The following is a 13,805-nucleotide window of genomic DNA, read 5'->3' on the forward strand; positions in this document are numbered from 1 at the left end:
ATACTCAAAACCAGTGTGGTGATGTACTGAGCAACCTGCTGTAGCTGATCCTGCTTTGAGCTCTGGGGGATTGGACAGTGTGATTACCGGAGCTCCCTTCCAATTTCATCTGTTCTGTGGTAATGAATGAAATAGAGTGCACTATGTCACATATATGAATGACAATTTATGCCCCAGTATCTGTGGGGATTTTCAACATGTGTTGTTTGGTAAGTAGTCATATGTTGAAAGTGCAAATTCAACCATACATGAAAGCCTAGGAAACAGGAAGGAGAAAAGATCACTGTTGCATCAGGTGTTTTGTGTCAAAAGTGCCTGGCATGCATTTTAGGGCAGTGTGCTGTGAGCACTGAATATACAGCTAATGTGATATAGTAAATAAAAAGGGTGTGTCTGTGTGTATAGAGGAAGCTGTGGAGGTGTCCCACAGACAATGACAAACAAGGTGTTGGTTGGTGCACTGGATGTGTCATAATCACTTGTTGCCAGCCGTTATTATTTTAGACAAATAAAGGTGAAGGATGATGCAGCCCAAGCTATGTATCAGATATGTCAGACCTGTGATGGTACATAACAAGTGGTGTGTAGGCTATGTCACACATTTATCTGGCACACAAAGGACAAAGGTGCTTGGCTTTGTGTGCCACGTGCCAACGGAAGCACAGAAGTGAGGTGGGTGTCATATGTTTGTTTTGTCATACCAGGCTGGCTGGAAGGCTAGGCATGTCTCATGCTGCAACTGCTGGTTACCTATACTGAGCTGCAGTTGATAATCCACAGCAGTGGGATGGGTCTTTACATGCCTCCAGAGAACAAGGGACAGGAGGATCAATGTGACACGGAGCATGGCAAGTCTGAGCAGTATTTCATTTGGCTGAAAAAGCAGCCAGGTGTGTCATGGTCAGGCTGCTATCGCCTCAGCCATTTTTGCTTCAGGCTTGAATCTGGATTCATCACAGGGGGGTTGGTTTGACCAAATCATTGGTGTGAGTCAGACGGAGGAAGAGAGGATGTCAGCACACCTGACCAGAGAAGGTGCCGCTCTGCAGTCATGAGTGCAGATTCTTGGGAGTGTGTCACAAGTGATGTCATTGCCAGGACTCGGGGGTGGGGGGGCATGGAGTGACTGCAAGGCAACTAGGATTGGCCATGGATAACACGGCGCCAAGGCGTTTGAAGGAGAGAGCGCGGCGTGACGGTTACCCCTTGCCCGCCCCTTACCCTCCGTCACCTTCGCGCCCTGCGGCACGCGGGCCGCTGCGCGGTGCAGCGGGCTGAAGCGGGGTGGGAGTGGAGAACTGCGAGCGGGCGGCCCTACCAGCAGAGGCGGCGGCGGGGGGTCGCCTCTAGTGCGCGTGCAGAGGTGCACGCGGGAGCGCACGGCCTCCCTGCCGCCGCCTTCCCCAACTCCCGCCCTATCCCGGAGCTCAGCGCCCCGCCTCGCCGCTCCCCCACCCCAGTAGTGTGTCGGCAACGGTTGGCCGTTCGCGCGGTCGCTGTTTCAGTCGGGCGGCGGGAGCGAGCGCAGGAGGAGGTGGCGACGCTAGCGCCAGCGCTGTGGCTGGAGTAGCGGCCGCGGGGGGCGGGGGTCTTAGTGCAGGGAACAGCCAGGCTGTCTCCTCTCCGCAACTGCGGGGAGGAGGGAAAAAGGAGGGGGCCGGGCAGGAGCGTAGGCTGCTCCCCTTTCGGACTGCGCTGCCGAGTGACTTCAACCCGCGGGGAGAAGGGGGAGAAAGGGGCGAATCTCCCCGAAGCCCTCTTCGCCCCGCTGCCTCCTTTCCTCTGCCCGGCTCCGCGGGCGGTGCTGGAGGGGGGCGTCGGCTGGTGGCGCAGCCGCCCGCCGGTCCCCTCAGGCTCGGGCTTGGCAGTGCCCGGGGTGGGTGAGATGTCGGGCTGAGCGGGTACGAGCCCGGGGGTGGGGTCCGCCGTTGCTGGGGGGGGGGGGGGGGGGCGTTGGGACCGTCCCCTTAGCCGTCCCGCCCCGCGGCCGCTGCCTCGCGTTGCGCCCATGGTGATTGTGCATCCCTGTACGCGGAGACGGGGCAGCGCTCGGACCTGCCAGCGCCTTCCCACCCCGCAGGCGCGGGCAGGCGAGGCGAGACACCCAGGTTTGTGATTTCCTCAGCCACGGGGGCCCTTTTTGTGTCCACCCCTCCCCCTCCCAGGCTTGAAGGCTTCGGGTGGCGATGCTCTGCCCTCGCCCAGTGCTTTCCGCTGTTGTATTGCGCTCTGTTCGTCGTGGTGGTGTTTGTATGTATTCGGGAATATCGTTTATTTACGTCCCGCCTTGGTATCTGTGCTTCACACGCATCCGTGGGTGTAAACAGCCGCTGGAACGCAACGAAAAACCGCTCCCGTGCGCGAGTGTAAAAATCTGCGTTTGCTGGAAGCAGTTTTTTTCACGTGATTGCGGTGTGTGTGTGTGTGTGTGTGTGTGTGTGTGTGTGTGTGTGTGTCTGTCTGTCTGTCTGTCTGTCTGTCTATGGTTGGGTCTTTTAACGAAATCGTTACAACCAGGTTTCTTTCCTCCTATTGTTTTCTAATGTTTGAAGAGGTAATTGCCTATTGCTGACTTAACTTGCTAGGATCTACCATGAACTGCGTTTTCAAAGTGAGCGAGTGTTAATCTTTATTCATTTACACAAGCACCTTCTAGACATGTTATTTTTGTTTTTCGTCTTTATTTAAAAAGGACTCTTTCTTTGGCGAATTGGGGTTTCATTCATATGAATATGCTTCTTACCTGAATCATACTTTTCTTCAGTCTCCTCACATGAATTCTAAATGTTATTCTGGAAGAGGTGTTTAAAGAAGCACACAAATATGAATACAGTTTTCTTTGGTTTTAAAACCTAATTTCTTTTGTTCACTTGTAGTTACAGGCTTATCTTTCCTTTGAACACACATTTATCCATAAATAAACATACTACTTAACTGTCTAGTTTCTCCCTTAAAAATGCATTTCTATTGTAGTAAATTTCTATAAATTATTTAAAGTCACACTGTTCCCCTAACTGTTCATCTGCTCCTTTTCTTCTGGTTTTGCTTATTGTCTTGTCTGTTACCTTTTTTTTTTTTCCTGTCGAAATGTAATTTATTAGGTATCTTTACGTGTTTATGTCTAATATGGATTTTTCTCTCTTTCTCCATAGGTGTTGGTGACTTCAGACTCATATAGGGGTTTAGCTCTCAGGAATTAGAGACACGAGAGGCTTACTGGTTTGACTCCATTTTACACTAAAAAGTACAGCTTTACACTAGGATTTTTTTGCCTCTTTTCCATCCTTCCTCTCCAGCAGGGGAGGACGATTTGAGAGTTACATTAGCACTCATCTACTCCCCCTTTCCTCTTTTCCACCCTTAGGAATCTGCCTTGGTCCCTGAGGCATTAGCTAGACATTGCCCATATAGTACCAGGAGAACGTTGTTCCAATCACCCCTTACTTGCTTTGGGAGCTTCGGTAGTACATTTCTATCCTTTGGATTGCAGTGCAGGGAGGTGTCCAGAAGACTTCACTGCCACCCTCTTTGGGTAGTAGGGGATCTAGGAAAAGGGGTACATAACAAGACACGTGACCTCGCTGAGGGAGGCAGAATTGAAGCAGCACTTGGCACACTAAAAGAAGCACCTGTCTTTGGTATCTTTTTATCTTCCAGTCCTTCCTCACCAAATTTCTGGTAAGTCACATCGGTCCATTCATTCGGTGCTTGTTTCCCTTCCCCCATTCCAGGCGCTAAGAGAGAGGCAGACACGGAGACTGAGAGTAGGGTGGGGGAAGGGAGGAGGGAAAACTGGCTGTGTACACACAAATCGGAAGGGAGAGGGGTGTATGTGGTATAATACAGAGGAACCTGGGCAGAGATGGGATAACCTCTCTTCAGGAAAGCAGTGGATGTGGGAAGAAATGATGTTTTATTTACACAGGCGTGCACACAGATGGGTGTAAAAGCTGAGAACCTATTGTGGGGAAAAAAAATCGTAAGATCAAAGTAGGAGGAGAGCTGATGTTAACCTGTATCAACGCTGTGTGGCAGAGAGGGAAGAGAATAGATTATTCATTGGAGATCAGGAACTGCGGTGTGTGAATGAGGAATGTTATCACCTACTTGCAAACATGAAGACAGATGAGTGACGACTGGGGGTGTGGATGTCTGCGTTTGAGAGGCAATTGTGCGGGAAGGATTGGTACTAGTATCTTAAAAATTACTTAATGTAAGGGTGGGAGAGAGCAGATGAAAGCCATAGTAGGGAATGCAGTTGCCCATCTGTGGGAATGTGTGTGTGGGAATTGTACTGGAAAAGAATGGTAGCGATTTTCTGCTTTACTATTATGCAGTCAGTTTAAGACACATTGTACTTAGTATATTCCCTTATTCTTTGACTGTTGCAGTCTCTACAAACCTCAGAGGGAAAGGGAAGGGGGTTGAATACCATGCTGTGCTTTAAAAGAGGCATGTTTGGGATTCACCTGCCTGCAGTGGCTTGAAATTCTTCAGCGCATGTACAGAGGGCAGATGATATGCAGCAGCACTGAACAGATTGTGCTGCTGCTGAATATATTATATAAAATGCATTTAAATAAATACTTGTATTTTTCAGAGGGTTTTTGTTCTTGCCAAAGATTTTCAACCAGTTATGTGACAGTTTTATGAAAGCTACAATTTAAAATTTTAGTTTTTGTTAGGTAAGAGAGATTTTTTTTCCTTGAGGTTGTCCCTAAGCAGCATCATGGAGCAGCCGTGTTAGGAATGAGTACTGATTTATGTTGAGTTTATATTTCTAAAACAATTTTAATAAATGGTTTGAGATGCCAGTTTTTGTTATCTCTGCATATCTTACCTTGGGTTATACTCATAATCCATAGATATTTCTTTTAAGATTGTTTTTAGATAATCATCATTCTAGTATCTGTGTGGGGAATACAGAATTAATTTTTCTTTATACTAAGAACTGCTGTGAACTGTTTTCAGATCTGCTCTCCCTATGACACAGAAAAGTTATATTTCTGGGATGTTTCATTTACTGCTCTACTCTTCTCACTAAAGTGAGGCTGAGACATTCATTCCTTGACAATGTATGATGGATCATACGCTGGACAGCACTTTGTTAACTGTTTAGCCAGTCTAATCCATAACGTTGCTGTTACAAATCAAATCTGCCTTGAGCTATCATCTTTATTGTAACTTATGAGCATGTTCCAAATGTTCTTAGATCTTCAGTGTCTTGAGGTGTGGCCTCCAAAACAGCATTCTAGAAACTGCCATAATAGTAGAGACAATTGGTTGATTGGAATTACATACTCGGTTTTAAAGCCTCAGCTAATTTATGATAAAAAGGAATGCAAAATGCCTTTTCCCAACCCCAATAACAGTGTACCGGAAAAAAGTATTAAAGGGATATACATTTTGTTAAGAATGATAAATAAGAGTGCAATTTTATTCATAACAAAGTAGGTGCTTGGAGATATGCTTTTCCTAGTTCTCTATTTTTAATGGTGATCATGGCTGCTACCCCTATAGCTCTTTCCTCCTCACTTCCATGAGATTTTTATTATTACCTGAGCTGTAGGGATTAAACATTCCTAGAGGTATGCTAGACCTAAGATTAGGTTTTACTTCTCTACTAATTGCTAAAATCCATGGAGTTAAGTTAGCTGCGCAGTGCTGTAACTGAAGCCCAGAGTCTGGGCCAAGGACTAAAAAAGAGGTGATTGTGGGAGGGGCTGATGATATAATTGTTTCAATAACTTGTTTCCCAGATCTTGCTGCAGGCAATAGGAGTGTGCTGCAATATCAGGTCACAAGTCAAATGGTTGAGATGGCTAGACCACATTGATTCCTAATGCTGCAAAACGTCAGGAATATCATTTATCATTCCCACAGGGAAGAAGTAGCCTAGTCTTTTCAATATACAAATTCACTGGGCAAGTGCGTTTTGAATGGAAACGATATGGAACTATCTTTTTATGAACTAGGTACATTTCAAGTCACACATTTGCCAATAATACATAAATGGATTTGTATCTCATAATTGTTTTCTTTTTTTCATCTTAGGGGAAAATACATGATGATTAAAAAAAGAGACTAATCCATTTTTCTCCCTGCTGTTGGATGTTGTAGACAGGACAAGCAATAAATGGACAATGGACACCAGTCTCCCATTCTTGGAGTCAGGTCTCTAAAACTCTCTCTGTAGCAGATAGAAGACCTTTTTCAAGATCTGTCTAGACAGCTGATCTGATTGGCTGAATTCCCTGTTATATCCGTAAAACACATTCTTACATGATTTGAAGTAGAACAGTAGCATAGTGAATACTTTGGTTAGAACATCTGCAAGAGGTGTGTTACAGCTTCAAGACATGAAGGAAGGAAATACAAATGTATATGATGGAGAAGAGGAGACTGCTGTGTGAATGCTGAAAGGAAACCTGGCTTAGATAGTGCAGTGATGCTACAGTTTAAAGTTGAGGGTTCTGTTCTCTATAAATTGCTGAGAATTTGTTCCACAGAGAATCTTTCTGAAGCAGATGCAGCAGTGATTGCTTGGCTGGTCTGACACGGTTGGTTCGACTTTTGTTATAGAGCTTTTGCTTTGACTCCACCCTTTTACATCTCCTGTTCTGCTTTATGTAGTTAAGTCTTTCTTCTTTTGTTTTTGATTTTGTAAGTCCCTTGGCTTTCTGAAAGATTGCACTCAAATTGATTGTAGTAGCTTCGAATGAAAACTTGATATTAACTACTTTCATTTTAAAGACACGTAATCATCTCCTGCTCTTTCCCTTCCCTTGTACATAGACACTTATTTTGTAATAGATGCTCACATAGACTGGGAAGTATTTCATACACACCCAGCATTGCATTCTGAAAGAGATACAGTTTGAGACAATGGATGGAGTTGGTTTTCAGGGAAAAAATCTGGAAATCATATCCAGCTTGAAACTTAATGCTCTTGTGCATCTGACTGCTAGGCAGGCTTTCCTCCTGCAGACCATTTTCTTGAGAATGTGGGAGGGATTGTTAAGATGCTTGGGTTAATAGGGTAAATTGCAGGTTTTGTTTGGTGAGACTCTTTACACAATCAAAATACATCTTATAAGGAGAGGTTGAGACTGACAAGTGGATCCTGTTTTTAAGGAACAGAATGTTGGGGTGGTGGGGATACTTCTGCTGGTGAAAAAAATTGAGTAATGGGTAGCAGGTCAAGGGATGTATAGTTAGGATTACTAGTTTCTGTTTCTATCTCTGCCAGTGACTTATGCCTTGACCTAAAGTGAGTTTCTTTATCTTTGTCTTCAGACTTGAGGATGCTACCTGCCTGCTTCATGATGAGGTGTGAGCCTTAGTATGTGTAACATCTATAAAACATTTAATATTTAGAGGGAAGAAGACGAAGTGTTAGGAGGGAAACTAATACATATCCAAGGCATTTTTCATATGCTTATGGGTTTAGTATGCTAGTTAAGATACCTAGATAGCTCTTCCTGATGATGCTGTAGCTCCCTACAAAAAGAAGAGAGGAAGAAAAAGGATGCGTCTTTTTTTTTTTCCTTCTTCAACCCTTTGCTGTTTTTTCAGAAAGGAGGTGCTGAAATGGCAACCAGGGAGAGATGGCACAGTCTCAGCAAATTTTAGGGAGTGGAGGTAGGGCTATGTAGAAAAGAGATTTAAGAAAAATGTGAGCAGATCCCTGTTGGCAAAAGAAATCAAGGGTTAGTAGCAACCAGAATGGGGGAGAAGGCTGGAGGAGAGAAAATACGTGTTCCTTCGTACCAGTGTTAAAACCAGTACTGAGAGAGGAGGTTGAAGATCTGTAATGGCTTCTGATTGTCATAGTCTTATGACCAAAAAGAAATGAGAGAGCTCTGTCTAGGATATTTTTTTATGTACTCAGTGTTCTATAGCTGTATTTAATATGGGATGGAGTAACCTTCCTGTTAGGAAGAGCATGCTTTTCAAAGAAGAGACAGTAGGTGGGGCTGTTTGGTCTCCCCAGTGATTTATGCAGATAGCAGAAATAAGGGTAGATTGACAAGAAGCCTTCTGAAGTGTGCTATGGCAGTGCCATTTCTGAATAATATAGCCTGTTGCAATCCTTAGCTAAGTATATTGGCCCAGCAGGTTTTCTGTAAACCACCAGCTAGAGAAATCCATTGTTGAGAGTATGAGAACCGAAAGTGGGGCAGGATCTGGCAATTGCCAGTGTCTTCTCCTTTTCACTTTCAGCTGCTTTGAAGGAAAAAAGGAACTCTTAGATACAAAGGATGTTCTTTACAACCTATTCCTCCCACCCCCCCCCCTTTTTTTTTGAAGGGAGGAAACACTCCTTATTCTGCTTTCCCTTGAGCATCTTGGCTGCTGTCAAGGGCTGGTTTGCATCTGTGATTGCTTTTCCCTATCTTCTTTTTTCTTTTCGTCTGCTATTATGAAGCACTGTAGTCTGTGGCGTTACTGTTGCTCATAATGACCAAAGCAGTAGAAACAAAGCAGTAAAAACAAAGTTTAGAGTTCGCTTGTTGCCATTAGGGGCCTCAATACCAGGAGTAAAAATGGCCATTTAAAATTTTATCTTGTTGTTGCTTAACAAAAATCTTCGCTGGTAGCAAAACCATTGTTTTTAATTACAAAAAATCCAGCTTGTTCTTATGGTTGTAGCAAAACAATCCTTTCACCCTGATACCTACTGTGGAAATCTTAACCCAGAACAATAGAAAAACCTACAAAAATTCTTCTGAACACAAAAGAAGTTGTTACAGATCTGTGGTCTGATCTGCACTTAGGTTTTCTTCTGACACCAGGTCTGGTCATCAGGACTACCAGGCAAAACTTCTGTTTCTGTCCCAAAGTTCAATTCTTGAAACGCATGCAAATCATACTGGTGAAAATAATGATTTCTACCTGTTTATATTATTTTTAGGGTTTTAAAATGAGTGGCAGACAGCTCTGTTTTTGTCTGGAATTCTTTTCCCCTATACTGTGCTGCTTCCTGTTGTTACTTAAATGCAAATGATGAATGTATTTTTTAGTCCGTTAACATACCTGTAATTGTTTTGCAGATTTTAAAATATGTTAGAATACAGTAAAAAATAGTCTGAGTTCTCTGTATTCAAAGCAAGGGGAATGGTACTTTCCTGATTATCAGTTCTAACAGTGTAGACATTCTGTAATTTGAACTGGTTTGTGTCTGTGTTGTTGAATCCATTGGTGCTGCTTATGTGTAAAGGTGATTGGAAGTGGAGGGTAAAGAAAAGGCCTAACACTTGTATTCAAATCTTGATTCCACTTTAGGCTACATGCATTAATGTTGGGCCGCCTTAACTTTATGTCGATGCTTATTGTTCCACTGGTTTTCCATTAATATCTTTTGGATAATACTAAATATTTTTCATAAGTAGATGCTAAGTGTTTGTCAGAGCAAATCACTGTCTTGAAATCCTTTCAGGGAAATTTTTATTTCAATGCTTTTTTTTTTTGACTTCCTTTGGACTGCTTTTTTAACATAAGAATTTGGCACAAGCTGTCTTTCATAGATGGTGAAAAGGAAGACATCGTGTCTGTCATAGGCGTTTTAACAGTACGTAAGGAGGGGCTGAGTTCTCTTCAAGTGTGAGGAAGTATCCCCATTCTGAAGCTAAAATTGTGGCCTTCAGAGTTGGACATTGAAGATCTTTTCAGTCCATAGGATGCTTCCTAGTACTGTCCAGAAAGGGATGCTACTGCCAGTACCAATAGCTTCATCTAGTGTGCATTTCTTGCAGATGAAAATAAGGACCAAAACCTGATTTTGAAGTTCAGTATGTAGCCACTGAATGTAAATGGATTTGTTCTTGTTTTTATTTCTGCTATAGATAGGCATAGACATTATCCTCCCACTTGGAGGTTTTAAGTTATACCCTATTGGAAAGGGCAGACTTGTGTGAAGGAAGTAGGACTCAGGACATTGGGGAATATGAGGATAGGAGCCTGTGCATTCTAACAGTTCTCCTCTTCTCCACCGTCTAGAAGTTCCACTGAAGGGAAACGTTGAAGGTTGCAAGACAAGTCCAAGATGTGCAGTTCAGTTGCTCCCAGGCTGTGGTTCTTAACAGACCGTCGCATCAGAGAAGATTACCCTCAGCAGGAGATCATGAGAGCACTGAAGGCCAAATGCTGTGAAGAGGATCTAGATTTTCGGGCCTTGGTGATGGATGAAGTGGTACTGACCGTTGAGGATGGAAATCTTGGTGAGGATGAACTAAGGCTGGGAATTAGCTGAAAGAGTACTTGTGAAAAGATTATAAAATGGAGCCTCCCTACTCTTTGATAATGAATTCGTGTGTGCCAGAGGGCCATATCTAATTTGAATCACATAGACGTACATGATACCATGTTCTTTAGCATTTATTGTGATCATAAAATGTAATTGTTAACTTTGCCAATAGAACAGAGAGGAGGGTTGCTTCAGTTTGCTGATTTCAGGATAAGGACTACAGGATCTCTGAGTTAAGAAGAAATTACTTAGTTTCATTTTTGCATAGACAGTTAAGGTTTATGGATAATATTTAAGAGTTTCAAGTGTTTTTTTTTTTTAATTCTGTTGTGTTCTGATCCCAAGATAGCAAACACATTTGAAATAAGCTAAAAAGAATTTTTCAGTTGACAGTACAAATTGTCATGGAGCTAGAGGTAGTAATGTGACATAACTAAAGCATGCTCCTGTACACATGTGTAGTTATGTACATGCCAGAAAGAAAGAGATCTAAAATACAAAGTATGTGCATCATAATAATTTGAACTATTACTACAAATTATTGTGCTTTAAGCAAAATGGTAACACTTTGTTCTGTTTTTCTGTTTGCTCTTTTTTTTTTTTTCTGTGGTGATTAGAAATGAAAAACAGGACATTAAGGTATGTTAGAAGTAAAAAGTGAAATAATTCTGCAGACACTATGCTTGTTAGAGGAAGAATATTAATACCACTGATGTTAAGTTTTGTAACACTTGCTATTACAGTATTTTTTTCAACTTCTTTTTATTTGGATTCCTTAAAGAGTTGTAGTTGTGTTTTGTGCCTGTCTCTCTCTCCCATTTCTCTTCTCCATATATCACTTAAAAAAATCTTTGGATATCTTGCAAACAATTAAATCCCTACAAACTGTGTTAGAGTAATTCTACATGGGAAGAGAATATATAAGTACTTTCACCTCTGAAGGAGAGGTTGCCACATGAGCTTATACCTTGTTCTGTATTGGGGAATCCATGCAGGAAGAATATCTGAAGACTGACTTTATGGAGGAACTTTCTTTGGTCAACATTTGTACCTTTTTACAACATGGGTCAATCAAGCTTAAAAAGTGCATGCATAAAACCCAGGAATTTTGACCCTGATATCACTGAACTTTCATTTTGTTTGTTAACGTATTTTTGTCTTTAATTCTGAAGTGTCTGTGATTTATCAGAGACTTGAAACTCTTCAGAAGGATGTTATTTAATCAGGGAAACCTCTTGTCAGAAACTCTGAACCCCTTTTTGTCCCACATATGCTGTCCAGTGGACAGTGAGTTCTGCTAAGGCAACCATCCAGAATTGTAGCTACAGCCTCCAAGACGCATAATTGGTCCCTCAGCATTTCAGTATTGCTTTTATTTCTTGGTGATGTTTTCTTCTTCCTCTCCCCTATTTTCTCTCTGTATTTGGGAAATTTAAAATGGCAAGAATGACTTGTGGGCCTTACGCACCCAATTTCTGCTCCCTTCTGTTTAATGCTTCCCAATGCTCTATCTGGTGCAAGAAGAAAAGATAAAAGTATTATTTGAGTCAGAAAATTAATTTTGAGAGATGTATAGAACAAGAATGAGTAAAAATTAAGAAATTGACTGAGAGGAGAACACAAAGGAAATAATTTTCATAAAAAGTGTTCAAAACTATATAAGTAACTGATCTCTTCAAAAGGAGTGAGATAAAAATGGGCTGAAAGATTGTGTATATAAATTTCCTTATAACTAGTCTGGACTGGCTAATTGTGTTTTTTTTTTGTTTTGCTTTGTTTTGTTCCTTTCCTTATATTGAACAGAATTCTTTCTCCCGGAAAGACATGAGGAACCTTCCCTCTAATCTTCTAGTTTTCTTTTTCCCCATGTTTGCCTCCATGTAGTGGTACAGACTTCTGGTTGAGGACACAGGCAAAATCTTTATTCATGCCCCTTTTTCCTAATTAAAGTACTCAGCTGGCCTAGAAAAAGGTGTCCTGAAACAAAATTCAGAAGGTAATGCATTCTGTACCTTTTCTGTTACTTGCTGTTGTGTGAAGGGTCCAGAGTGAGTAAAATTTTGTACAACAGAGGAGTTAATGAAGAGAATGTGTGAGAATGTGTTCCAATTACATGGTGCAAACAGTGCATGTTTCCAGTACTGGTACATACCTGCATACTTACGCATACTTGAAAATAGAGCACATTGATGTCAGTATCACTGAAGCCTTGAGCCAGAGAGGCACGGACAATTTCTGTTACTCGGACTCTTCCAAAATGTGTATATATCTAAGAATGACGTGATTTACCATGTATCTGATGTGGCCAAATGGAGAGGGAGTGATAGGCTTATTTCAGTAAGGAGGCAGTAGCAGTGGCTCCTTGAGGCCTTGCTGCTGTATTGCAGGTTTGGATTGGAAGTGTGGCTGGATCCCCAGGCAAGCCAACAGTGTAGTCCCCAGGAGTCCCTGCTGATCAGTTTGCTTCCACAGCTGAAAGTTTGGATTACTCAGCATCCTTAGCACCTGCCCAACCCCAGTATTACTGGTCACATGATGATTTGTCAATCTGCTGAAGAACTGTATTCAGCTCAAGAGTCACAAGTTAGTTGCCTCAACAGAGTATGGTTCAAGAAGGAGTTGTAAATGCAAGCTAAGAAATGTAGAATTGAAGGTTTTCCCTTTAAATTTAGAAGGAAAGGAACATGTCTGATTTTAGATTTAAACTGTTTTGAAAATAGACTATGGTTTATGCACTAAGTGCTGCTCCATGCCTGCTCACCGAGGCAACGCATTCTTGTCTCCTTCCCTGTACATTGGTAGTAGTACTCTGTAGATCTCTGAGGCAAAAGCTGAGTTAAAATCAGCAGAAAGCTGCTGCTGAAAAGAGTGAATATTTTTCTGCTGCTTTGGTGGGCTGAACCTGCTGAGATGGTTCTTGAATCAGACATGCGCAGCATTGGCACACAGGAGTGGACAAGAATGCGTGTCTGGAAAAAAGCAGAGGGGGCTATTGCAGCTGCTCTCGTTTAAACTGGCTCAAACTGTGGTGCATCTGTAACCTAAGATTCTTACAGCTGCATTCTTGAAGCTAAGCAGTCTAATGATAATCTGCTGCTGAAAGGAGTAGCCCTGTTCCTCTCATCCCTTTCCAGCCTTGCTGCTTGCTGTGTATGAGGACTTCATGTCCCTTTGGGTTTGCTTTCATATTGTAGCTAATCTAATCTATTCCAAAAAAGTTTGACCAAATTCTGTTCTCTTGCTAAGGTACCTGCTATTTATGTCAAATGAATGTAGAATTGCTGAAATAAATCTGGTGGTGTTTGTGTGGCTGTAGGGTGAGCTGAGTTGGCTCATTTGATGGAAAACTAACCCTGCCCAAATAATTAACAATTTTGTGTTGGAATAGCCTGCTACATCAAGTCAGCTTGTGGTCATACAGTTGCTAGCTGTAGTCCAAGAGGGCAAGGGAGAATGGGGCTTCTCTTTTTACTTTAAAATGGAGGAATTTGCTTATGGACAGGATACTTGATAGTGTCAGTTTTAGGGGTGTGTGTGTGCGCGGGGTGTGGGGTATGTG

The 13,805-nt window shown here is 42.3% G+C and overlaps 1 protein-coding gene across 21 annotated transcripts in view; it reads left to right on the forward strand.

Annotated features, from left to right (window-relative positions):
- Positions 1-13,805, forward strand: part of RIMKLB (ribosomal modification protein rimK like family member B) — an 85,437-nt gene that overhangs the window by 4,222 nt on the left and 67,410 nt on the right. For 6 of the 21 annotated variants that reach the window (XR_010391105.1, XR_010391103.1, XR_010391104.1 and 3 more), the window contains exons 1-3: positions 1,957-2,108; positions 3,153-3,678; positions 10,000-10,220. Coding sequence is in view for 18 of the 21 variants with exons in the window: in XM_064518446.1 (XP_064374516.1) it covers positions 10,046-10,220 (175 nt within the window). In the remaining 3 variants the exon portion in view is untranslated. The other 15 variants (XM_064518405.1, XM_026115517.2, XM_026115512.2 and 12 more) reach the window with 15 other exon arrangements.

The sequence above is a fragment of the Dromaius novaehollandiae genome, chromosome 1 (genome assembly GCF_036370855.1).
Source record: "Dromaius novaehollandiae isolate bDroNov1 chromosome 1, bDroNov1.hap1, whole genome shotgun sequence".
Lineage (NCBI taxonomy): Eukaryota > Metazoa > Chordata > Aves > Casuariiformes > Dromaiidae > Dromaius > Dromaius novaehollandiae.